Source organism: Chrysemys picta, chromosome 2, assembly GCF_011386835.1.
Source record: "Chrysemys picta bellii isolate R12L10 chromosome 2, ASM1138683v2, whole genome shotgun sequence".
In the NCBI taxonomy this organism is placed as follows: Eukaryota; Metazoa; Chordata; order Testudines; family Emydidae; genus Chrysemys; species Chrysemys picta.
The window spans coordinates 207,773,293-207,785,355 of record NC_088792.1 but is presented as its reverse complement, the minus strand read 5'-3'; the positions used below and the strand labels follow the sequence as shown (position 1 = coordinate 207,785,355).

The 12,063-nt window shown below is 40.6% G+C and overlaps 1 protein-coding gene across 3 annotated transcripts in view; it reads left to right on the top strand.

The window, feature by feature from the left end:
* SMCHD1 (structural maintenance of chromosomes flexible hinge domain containing 1) overlaps positions 1-12,063 on the top strand; it is a 168,956-nt gene that overhangs the window by 16,351 nt on the left and 140,542 nt on the right. For all 3 annotated transcript variants that reach the window (XR_010598829.1, XR_010598828.1, XM_005310383.4), the window contains exons 2-7: positions 3,020-3,095; positions 4,173-4,334; positions 6,815-6,897; positions 6,989-7,119; positions 8,804-8,918; positions 9,075-9,194. Coding sequence is in view for 1 of the 3 variants with exons in the window: in XM_005310383.4 (XP_005310440.2) it covers positions 3,020-3,095; positions 4,173-4,334; positions 6,815-6,897; positions 6,989-7,119; positions 8,804-8,918; positions 9,075-9,194 (687 nt within the window). In the remaining 2 variants the exon portion in view is untranslated. The remainder of the gene's footprint in view (positions 1-3,019; positions 3,096-4,172; positions 4,335-6,814; positions 6,898-6,988; positions 7,120-8,803; positions 8,919-9,074; positions 9,195-12,063) is intronic.

Here is a 12,063-nt window from a genome sequence, read left to right as displayed (position 1 = left end):
GATGTGTTGTTATAGCCTAATTGTGTTATGTAATGTTGAGAAAAAACTATAAAAGAAAGCTTGTAATAAACGGATTCGGATTCAGCTTGCAACCACATTGGCCGTGTGCTTTATCCGCTCCGCATGGGACCCCACAAATGGTGACCCCGACGTGATTCGGCTTGGACATCAAGGCAGCCAGGACTTTGCCCAGAGTGAGCTAGCAGAGATCATACTAGACACAGCCGCCAGTGGAGCAGGGATCAATGTTCTCAGACAGTAGACCCAACAGGTGTTGTCTCAAAAGCTGAGCAAAGAGAAAGCAGATCCAACCAGAAAAAGGATCTGAGTGGTCAGACTCTATGTCATCTCTCATGAAGAAACTGGAACAATTGAATTTAGATATTGAAAAGGCTCTCAGTGCTGGCTCTTCTCCTTCCAGCACTCCTTCTACCAAAAAGCGCAAACAGCCGTGCTCTGTTAAGGTGGAGACAGGCCTTCTTCACAAAGATCATCAGAGAAAGGGAATCTGTGGGAATAAGAGGGCAGGCTACCAAGATTTAGATGGTTTGCCAAGCTCAGTGTCAACTGGAGCACGACCAAAAACTGAACATGGTTTGAGAAAAGGCAGAGGTGGCAGCCGCGGCAGGAGGTACCGGAGGATACCGGCTCCTGGTCGTCCGAGAGAGACGTTCGTGAGCTCACAGCTGACTGAAGCGTTCAGTGAGAAAAGGCGGAGGTGGCAGCCGCAGCAGGAGGTACCGGAGGATACCGGCTCCTGGTCGTCCGAGAGAGACGTTCGTGAGCTCACAGCCGACTGAAGCGTTCGGTGAGAAAAGGCGGAGGTGGCAGCTGCAGCAGGAGGTACCGGAGGATACCGGCTCCTGGTCGTCCGAGAGAGACGTTCGTGAGCTCACAGCCGACTGAAGCGTTCGGTGAGAAAAGGCGGAGGTGGTAGCCGCGGCAGGAGGTACCGGAGGATACCGGCTCCTGGTCGTCTGAGAGAGACGTTCGTGAGCTCACAGCCGACTGAAGCGTTCGGTGAGAAAAGGCGGAGGTGGCAGCCGCGGCAGGAGGTACCGGAGGATACCGGCTCCTGGTCGTCCGAGAGAGACGTTCGTGAGCTCACAGCCGACTGAAGCGTTCGGTGAGAAAAGGCGGAGGTGGCAGCCGCGGTAGGAGGTACCGGAGGATACCGGCTCCTGGTCGTCCGAGAGAGACGTTCGTGAGCTCACAGGTGAGCGGCTGCTTTTATTAAAATGGGCTCTGCTTTGTCTGCAGAGGAGGAGACGGTGCATGATTTTTTATTACGCATCGCTAAAAAGCGGGGAGAGAAGCTTCCCTCTGACGCGTTGTCCCGTTTGTTGAAATGGGGGCAGAAACGCGGGAATGTACAAACAGAGCCTTCAGCTACAGGACATGCTGAATCAGTTGTCCCATTTGGCCGGTGAGAGCCATCCCCCGCAGTCCCACACATTGCGAGCCCTGAACCAGCCCGGCTTTCCTGTCACCAATAATGTTTGTACCCCAGAGTTCCGGGCGGAGTTCCCGGGGCAGGGTGAGCAGTTGCAGAATAGGTTGAAAAGAATGGCGGAGCTAGGCTTATCTAACTTTGAAAGGACATATAGGAAAAAACCACCGGATAAGATCCCTCCGGCCGTGGCTCAAGACACAAATTGCTAAAAAGCCCGACGCCGCCACGCAAAAGCCGGAGGACGACCCTGCGGCACCGGACCTGCACTTGTTGTTTGTCACAACCTAGACACCTGATAATGCTGTACTTCTGTTTGTTCGGACTCCTTATTATAGAAGCAGGGGTCTTTGTATGTCCAAACTCTGTACCTTTTGTTAACCCACGACAAAATGTTTGGGTCACCTGGGCAAACCAGACTGGCCAAGAAGCCCTTTTTGCTTGTTCATGGCCACCCCATCGGATCCCCAATGGTTTTCGTGGGTATTTATGTAATGTTATGTTTTTTAATAGTTCTCCATATATTTCCCAGTTGTTAAATGTCACCTGTCGTCAGTTTTATAGGTTCAAAAAAAGTAGTCAGGTGGCTAGTAATTGTCCTAATGTTAGTTGGACCCTCACGATGGGACACTTGCCAGGTAAACAAATCATGGCCTTATGTAAGGCCCCCTGGTGGTCTAGGATTATATAAGATGATCATGGCCTTATGTAAGGCCCCCTGGTGGTCTAGGATTATATAAGATGATCATGGCCTTATGTAAGGCCCCCTGGTGGTCTAGGATTATATAAGATGATCATGGCCTTATGTGAGGCCCCCTGGTGGTCTAGGATTATATAAGATGATCATGGCCTTATGTAAGGCCCCCTGGTGGTCTAGGATTATATAAGATGAGGTAAACAAATCATGGCCTTATGTAAGGAACGGTTGAACCAATCGGTGTGGGGCTATACATGTGATAAACACATGATTCTCCTTCTTGTCCAATCCGTAGATGTGTTGTTATAGCCTAATTGTGTTATGTAATGTTGAGAAAAAACTATAAAAGAAAGCTTGTAATAAACGGATTCGGATTCAGCTTGCAACCACATTGGTCGTGTGCTTTATCCGCTCCGCATGGGACCCCACAGTGTGGGTATTGTAGTCAGATACTAGGCATGGGTTATTTCATGATCATTAATATTTGTAGCTATGCAGTTTAAATTACGGTTATTCATGTTTCATGTGTCAGGTTCTAAGATGATTGCCTACAAGACAGTGTCTCCTTGTGCAAAGCCTTGCACAGCTGTCTAGTTGATGGTGCTTAAATCATGTAAGGGAAACCTCGCATACCAGAGCATTCTGCAAAGACGTAACAACAAGTGAAAAAGAACTCTTGGAATTGGATTGTATTCTGTCAATTCGTAAAGTAATGTTGAGGGCAAAATATTGCATATTTGATCATGGTTCATGGATCAATGACAAAATGAATGGAAAGGAGACCATTCCTTTTAAATTTTTCTTTCTTTTTATCTATCCTTCACTTTATGTAACAGCTGATTTTTATAACTGGCTTTTTTACGATTTTGTAGGCATTCTGCATTTCTTCTGAAGATAACTTTGTTATCACAACAACCAATAGAAAAGAGGTTACAGATGACAACTTCAGTAAGTATAATATATTATTTACCATAAATCTCACTCCAAAACAGCTGTCCAGTGCATAACTGTATCAAAACCATAATAATGTTATTTGTATTCCTATGCTACATATACAATAGGAAATGGAAGTGCAAAGCTTCTTTATATAATAAAGCCTTGCAAAATTGTTACGAAAATCCATCTTGGAACAAATTTCACACACACACAGTTTTTGATGATGGAAACTATTATTTAGTTGTCTGTCATCAGATAAAGTACTTCCATGTGCTAGTATAATTTGCAATGTTGTCAACTGTATAGTTAAGGTTAGTATTTTTATTTTGCAATTCTAAATAATGCCAACTCTTCCAGGAACCATTGGGGCACTGAAAAACTAACAAAGTGGTTAAGTTACATGATAAGTAATGTCTGCCAAATGACATCTCATTCTACGTGAAGCTTAATTTCTTATGTAAATAGAGCAAAAAGTGGGTTTAGCTAAGCATACCAGGATAGTGACACTGTCCTGTTATGTAACTGTTACACAGATCAGTCTTTTATTGTGACTGTAACTACGCTGTTTTCTTGTAGTGGATTTATTATAACGTTAGCAGATGAGGAACACTATAGGTAAAGTTGAAAAAGTATTTCCAATATAACTGTATACATTTGTTTACTTACTTTTCTTAGTTTGTGGGGTTTTTTGGTTTTTGGCCACACTTTTGTTTTGCTTCGGTTTAATCAAAAAGTAATCTTTTTGCTGCAAAACTGGAAGGAAATCTCAGCCTTTTTGGCTATGACAAAATGCTTTCTCCACTGTATGTTATAGTGTTATGTTTTTCATTCGGCTAATAAAAGTCTAAACTTTGAAATTGCAAAGATAGTGTATTAGTACTTCAATTGGAAGTACTGACTTTATTAAGTTTGGGGATATGAAAAGCTTTTGAATTAAGTTACTGTTCCTCCTTGGAACATTTTCATAGATAGTTTTAACGTCTGATGCACCTCTTTTCTCTTTCCACTATCTTCCAGATTTTGGGGCAGGAGTTTACCAATATCTGGAGGGATTTTTCCTTCTTATTTAATATTTTAACTCCATTGCAGGTGAAATTGTTCAAGAAGGGGTTACTTTGTATTTGCTACAGTCAGTTGATCAGACACTACTTTCAGCAACAAAGGAACGAATTGACTTCCTACCACACTATGACACACTTATCAAAAGTGGCATGTATGAATATTATGCTAGTGAAGGGCAAAATCCTTTGCGTAAGTATTCAGATTTTTTTATAATCTAAAAACTGTTTTTCATGTATTATTAATCATTTACCTTAGAAGGACCTTCATGAGCAAGGCATTTCTTGTCTTTAATAATTTCACTTGTATTTTACCTTTTGTCACTTCGGTTGGAGCATTTAAACTTAAGTTTTTTCAGTTCACCTTTACTTTTAAACTCCTGGTTTAGAAAGTGACTCTAAAAATAGCATCATGAAGTTCCAAGTTTACTGCATTTGTTACTTGCAGAAGAAATTTTCTTATTTTACAAGCAAAAATATTTTGTTGAGAATTTTGCAAACTCAATCAGAGATATGAAAGCCCAGCCTTTCTTTCTAGTGCCTGCACTTGTAGTATATTTTGTATTTTGAACTTATTGATGCATGAGTCTGAGTACAAGCCTGCTCGCTGTCCCTATCAGTGTTTTGGCTCTTCTGGGCTGACAGGATTAAAAAATAGAAACTAGTTATCTTTGTTAATAAAGTAAGCTGGTGTACTCTTTAAAGAAGGTGTCACTTGTACATTGGTCATTTTTCTGATCATTGCTGCATTTCAAGGTACAAATTAATTTGTGTACCAACTTAATTAAATACTACTAAACTTTTGCTTACTTTATTTAGTATGCATATCCTTCTAGGCTCATAACTGCCTAGAAAAACCACAGTTGTAGAACTATATGCACATCACTTCATGCACGGAATTCTGGATTATAAGAAGATGTGGCTCACAACTATCCCTATTTCTTTTCGCCAGCAGCAAACACCAATTACTCACAATCTTTTGGATTACCATATTCCTATTTTCTTCTGCAGTTTTGGTTTAGTCTGTTGATGACTATTATTGTGGCAGTTGGAGTGTTTGGGAACATAGGAAAAGATTTACTGGTTTAGACAAGTAGTTCATATCTCCAACAGTGGCCAGTACCAGGTGCCTTAGAGGAAGGTGCAAGAGCCCAGCAGTAGGCAATTATGGAATAACCCGCACACAGGAAAAGTTTCTTCCTAATCCCCATTTCAAATTAGTTTATTTCCTGAAGCAATAAGGGTTTATAACCCTTTCAAAGACTATTTATTTTAATGTATACTATTTTACATCTGGATGACATTATTCATGTGTGTGTCCAGTTCTTTCTATTGAATACTGCATAGCCCTTTTCCTCTATGGTATGTTGTGGCAATGAGTTTCACAGACTAATTGTACGTTCTGTGGGAAAAGTATTTCTTCTTAACAGTTTTAAATGTGCTGCCTTTCAATTTAATTGAATACCCACTGTTTTTGTATTAGAGATGGTGAATAGACATGCCTGATCTGCTCTCTGTAAACTATTCATTATTTTGTGTACCATTGTCTCGTCCAGTCTTATAGTTCTCCTTTAAGGTAAACTGTCCTAATCTTTTCAAACTCTCTTTATTATAGAGGTTTTTTCATGTTTCTTATCACTTGTTGTCCATCCCCTCCTTCTGTGATATCTTCTTTTGAGGTGGAATTACCAGAAAGTAACACCTTATGACAGATTGTTCTAAATCATGGCATTTTAATTTTTATTATTGCTCATCATCACTTTATGCACTCTAATATTTTGTTTGCTTTTTTGATTGTTGCTGCACACTGAGTAAAGGTATTCACTGAGCAATGATGTCCCATTCTTTTTTACTGAGATGTTAAAAAGTTGTCTGAGAAGTTCCGATTACTTCTTCCAGTGTGTGTTGCCTTGCATTTGTCAAATCTGCTATTGTACTTCCATTCACCAATTTTTTTAGCTCCCTCTGCAATTTTCTTCATCTTCTGTGGTCTTGACTAAACTTAAATATTTTTTTTTTCTGTAAATTTTGCCACCTGTGCCCAATCCCTTTTTTAATGAATCCAGACTGTCCCATAAAATTTTGTAGATGAAAGGCAGTCTGTTAAACACTTGATGTCCCAGTAATTCATTCCTGATTGTGATAACTGATCCAGAGTGTGTTCCACCAATAAATAAGGAGGAACAGGTTTGTCTCCTGTGTTGGGGGTGGGGATGGGGAACTCGTTTAATTCAGTTATGTTCCCAAGCATAACTACTGGCCACTTGCCTGGTAGGGGACTTGAATATGCTCAGCAAACACTAATAAACACACATGAATGACCCTTAAAACAGGTGATGGTGGATCAAGTACACCTCTACCCGAATATAACACGAATTCGGATAGAACGCGGTAAAGCAGCACTCCGGGGGGGTGGGGGGAAGGAGCTGTGTGCTCCAGCAGATCAAAGCAAGTTCAATATAACGCGGTTTCACCTATAATGCGGTAAGATTTTTTTGGCTCCCGAGGACAGCATTCTATTGGGGTAGAGCTGTATTTTTCATTGTCAGTCATATATCGCCCACACTTACCTTGGGAGTCATGCCCAGGGAACACTGGTTCAAGTGTGTGGGTATTTTCCTACTGCTACTTTTAGAGATCAATAATTATTAACAATTTTTTCTTTTTCCTTAGCATTTGCCTTTGCTGAGTTGATTGACAATTCTTTGTCAGCTACTTCTCGAAATACTGGTATTCGAAGCATACAGATAAAATTGGTAAGATACAAAAGGAATACTCTATTCAAATTTAGGATTTCATGTATTCATTTTGGTTATTTTGGTTCTCCTTGTTTTTCTTTCCAAACAGTTATTTGATGAGTCTCAAGGAAAACCAGCTGTTGCTGTGATTGATAATGGAAGAGGGATGACTTCTAAGCAGCTTAACAACTGGGCTGTGTATAGATTATCAAAATTTACAAGACAAGGTGACTTTGAAAGGTGAGAAAGCTTTATACATTGTTTTTAATCACACAACTGAAAAACTGACAAGTTGTGAAGATCTTTACAGAGTATATTTTTTAATATAGAGAATTACTAATATCAGGCTTCATGTCTGGGTATATTGCATTGCTGTAGCCCAGCTGAGAGGTGATGAAGGTATGGAAAACTGAGGTCAGGTCATTGTTCACTAGAACGGGATAGAGTGCACAAAACAACTGGAGATGGTCGAAATTGTTACTCATGGATGCTGCTATATTAGGGTTTAGTGCCAGTGAGGAATCCAGGAACATACCTAAGCTATGCACCGAATTAGCCAATTGTGGATGGGTGCCTACAACCAAAAGAGACTGCACTGTGTTCTACAAATTATGTTATGACAGTAATTCACATCTTGCTTCTATTTTGGACTGCTTCAATTTGAAATGCAGATCAACCTATCCATTTCTATTGTAGGAACAAAGGATTTGCCAAACCAGATGAGTTTGTCCATCAAGTTCCATATCTTTGGAGTCAGGCTTAAGTATTGGGGGCACCTGCAGCTACCTCTGTCACACCACATTAGAATTGGGTATTTGACAGTCAAAAATAATTGGTCAAATACTGGTCAAATAATTTTAAAGCATTAATTTATTGAAACAGTAACAAAAACGACTTCATGGTCTCCAATAGACTTAGCCTTAAATATATACATACTTATGCCGAATTACAAAAAACAAGTTACTTAATTGTTATTTTAACTTAAAAAAAAAAAAAAAAACCCACACAATGAAATGAAGTTTTAAAAAAATGAAAGAATGGCAGCATGACTGTGGTCAAATAGTAGGTGGTCAGTTCATATTATTTGACAAGTCAGTTGACTGGCTTGCCAAACCTGCACCATATTCAAAAGGATGTCCAGCAACCTTTCTCATCTTCCTGACCCAAAAATCTGTGGTGAAAAAAGGGCTGTGTTATGAAGAGAAATTAACTTCCTAGTCTGTTTCTTTATAGCGGTTCCATATACTGTATGCAAAGGGGAAACTTATGTTAGGATTAATCCTGTCTTCTTTTACCATTCTGTCATCTTAAGTTTCTGTATAATGGCTATCATCATGGTATCTCAAATGTTTTTAACACAGATCTGGCAATTATGAGAAATATTTTTAAGACTGTGCCTTATGTCTTTATAAAAAGAACTTGATACAGAAGGAAACTGACCGAACCGAGTCATTTTCCTTCTGTAGTTTGTAGGGGGCCTATCGGTATGAACAAAATGGTTATAAGAATAAAGGTAATTCAAATAAGAGTTAAAATTCAGAAAACCAAACAGAGACTTACTCTGCCACAGGAAGGGCAGAAAAATTGTATACGTGGCACATTGGGGAGAGGTGAGGGGAAACCTATAAACAGTTTTGCTAGGAAGTCATGTGAATCAGAATACCTTGTGACCTACATGATTTCAGTTTAAATAATCAACTTTGTTTTTTCTTTTTAGAGATTGATAAAACTACAACCTGGATATTAGTTACAGTGTTAAATGTATGCTCTTAACATAGATCTGAGGTCTTGAATGAGAAATGTTGTGCATGAAAAACTTTAGGGACAGTGATGATTACAGGAGGTGTTTAATAAAAATGTTTATCCTTGAGCAGTTTTGTGATGTTTGTTTTGAAAAAAGTATTAAAGACAGTTTTGTTTTTAGTGATCATTCAGGATATGTACGCCCTCCTCCAGTGCCTCGCAGCTTAAATAGTGACATCTCATATTTTGGTGTTGGAGGCAAACAAGCTGTGTTCTTCATTGGGCAGTCTGCCAGAGTAAGTAGAATGATCTCCATATTTTAATTATTAGCATTTCTTTACACAGTGACATTGAGGTAATTCATCTGCTACCACATCACTGAACTGTCTTTAACAACTCATTTTGGTGTCCTCCTGTGATTTTTAAATTTATTTTTCTTTAATGCTTAACAGATGATAAGCAAACCTGCAGATTCTCATGATGTCCATGAACTTTTCCTTTCTAAAGAGGATTTTGAAAAAAAGGAGAAAAACAAAGAAGCAATATACAGTGGATACATTAGAAACAGAAAGGTAAAGTAACGTTTTTTTAAGTGAATATCTTTCCTAGGCAAACTAGTTTGTTTTATATAGTATACCTATAACAGTTTTCCAAGCATACCTATGTCACATGCGCACACTTTGTGTCTGGGGTATAAAAGTTAATAAAGTGAACTTAATGGCAGTATATTGTAAGGTTTTCTCACATGTGGTTCTTCTACCATGTATTAACCCAAAGGATTGATGAGTCAGTAAATGATGCTTTTTCTGTCTGAGTCACTGTGCTGTTTTGAGGTACTATCTGGAGAAAAATGCTTTAGCGTTGTTATTACTAACAACTGCAAATGTGCTGGCTTAGTACCAAACATAAAAGGAAAATATCCCAGCTTCAAGAGTTTATAGTCTAAATTAGAGAAAAGAGAGTACATTCCAAACCAAAATATCATACATGAAATATACATTATAGATGAAAGGTTCACAGGGGTTTTTTGTTTGTTGTTCGTTTTGAACCTGGATGACTTATCATTGAAAAGCTTGTGGAAGTAAAGAGCCAAGGAGGAATTTGAATCGTCAGTTCTGCCCTGTTCCATTTTCCTGATATTTTGGAAGAAGAATTAAAAATGAGAGTGAGAGGAAAGACAGTAAAGTCTAAGGAGGGAGGCTCAAAAGGAGTGTAGGAAGAAAGAAATGAGACCAAAGATGTAGGCAGGGGCACAGCTGGAGGCACCTTGATGATGATAAAGGGCTTGAATTTTGATTTGGAAGGTGAGAAGCCAGTGAAGAAATTTAGAGAGGAGACTGATGTGGCTAGAGTGGCAGGAGAAAGAACTGATTTTTAGAAAGAGTCCTTTGAAGATGCTGAAGTGGGAGACTAGAGAGAAGAAGGTTGCAATAGTGGAGGCAAAAAATGACTGCATCAACATGAGTTTTTGCTGTAGTGATAAGAAGGAACAGATACATTTTGGAGATGAAGGACTGGCAGGATTTGCTAAGGGCCTGGATGTTGAGAGTGACCCTGAGGTTCTGATACTATGAAGTGGGGTGGGAGGGGGGAGGAAGGAGTGGGGAAGGGAGTGTTTGACAGAAATGGAGAAGGGAAAAAGAAATAAAGTAAGTTCTTACAGTATGTGTCAGTGTGCACTGTAGGCGTGCATGTGCGGGAGACCAGCTTCCTCTTGTTAGTAGTGTCTGTTGGGGCCATGCATGTGCCATATGTCTCCTTGTGCTTCCCATAAAGGGAAGGGTGGCTGCGACTCCCTTCCTCATTTCCCTCTTACCTAGCTGTGTCTATTTGCTGAGAACTCTAGCATGAGCTGTCTTCGTCTTAAGCATCTGAAACATTTCAGATCAACCTTCATTCTCTTACTTACAACATTTTGGAGTTGGATAATCCTTGTCCAGATCTAAATTCTTTGACATGACTTCCCTGTACAACACCAAACCACCTCCCCATATTGACAGCCCTTGTACAAGAACCTCAAGATGGCAGATTCAGAACCCTGTGATAGGCCAATTTTGTTTAAAGATAGACACAGTAGGTACTGTGTATGCCTGGGTGAGTCAGACATTATAAGCAGTGGCTTTGTTTACCTTTCATTCTCTATTGTACCCGAAAATGGTGGGATGCAAGACACAAGCTCCATCTCTTAGAACAATCTGAGTGTAGCATAGAACCCAGAAGTTCCAGGGTTAAAACCCCCCATACTGGTCAAATATTTGCCCTTCAGTGCTCCGAGCAGGTAAGTGGTGCCAAGATGTCAGTGGAGAAGTCTGCACTGAGTAAGGAACTAACAGTGCCATTGATGCTGGCACTGACCATAGTACTGGAATCATCAAGACCATTCACATCAAAGGTGATGCCTAAGATATCAAAGAAGGCCACTGAAAGAGGACACCCTGGAACACAGGAGTTCAAAGGAGAGCTTGGTGTCCTCTTATGCAGAGAGACAGGAAAGCATTGGGGAATAAACACTCTAAAACATGTCCAGCTCTACAGATGAGTGGGAAAAGAGCATGCTGCAGTGCAGCAGACTCCATTAGTACCCCACCTGGTACCAAAGGCCCCACTGCCAATGTTGACCCCAGCACTGGGGGAACAATCATGGACTGCAGGACTGTCATTGATACAGACAAAAGCCCCAGCACCATACCCATTCGCATTATCTCCGAAGGAGTTCTACTCCTTGTCACCATCATAGTGTCACACCTTGCTGGTGTCGAGGAGGAAGTCCTCCCCTATACAGTTCCTGAGCAGTACTGCCAGAAGAACCTACTGTTCCACCCGTGTATTCATACAGCATGCCAGTGTAGGGGGGAGGGATAGCTCAGTGGTTTGAGCATTGGCCTGCTAAACCCAGGGTTGCGAGTTCAATCCTTGATGGGGGCCGCTTAGGGATCTGGGGCAAAATCAGTACTTGATCCTGCTAGTGAAAGCAGGGGACTGGACTCGATGACCGTTCGGGGTCCCTTCCAGTTCTATGAGATAGGTATAATCTCCATATATTATTTTTTTAGTTATTCAGGCATCTATCTTCCCAAGCCTCAAGGAGCCGCTCGCCTCCATTGAGGAGGAGATCTCCTTCTCCAGTAGTCTCATTAGCGAGACTACAGATGAGAGTACTAGGAGGAATGGGACCTAGACGCACAAATTTATCAGTGACTGGTGTCGCCTCTCCTCCCCCCCCCCCCCCCAAAGACTTTTCCTCTTTGTGTGACAAAGCAGTTGCCTTGGCACAGGTAACAATGCTGGATGATTTCAAAACATTCCAAGAGTTCCTGGTATGATTTGCAGATTCACTGGAGATTGAAACTTTGATAATACCTGAAAAATCTCTCAAACTATTCAATATCTGATCACCAGCAGGTCCTACCAGAATTGCCTTCCTCATAAATAAGGGATTAC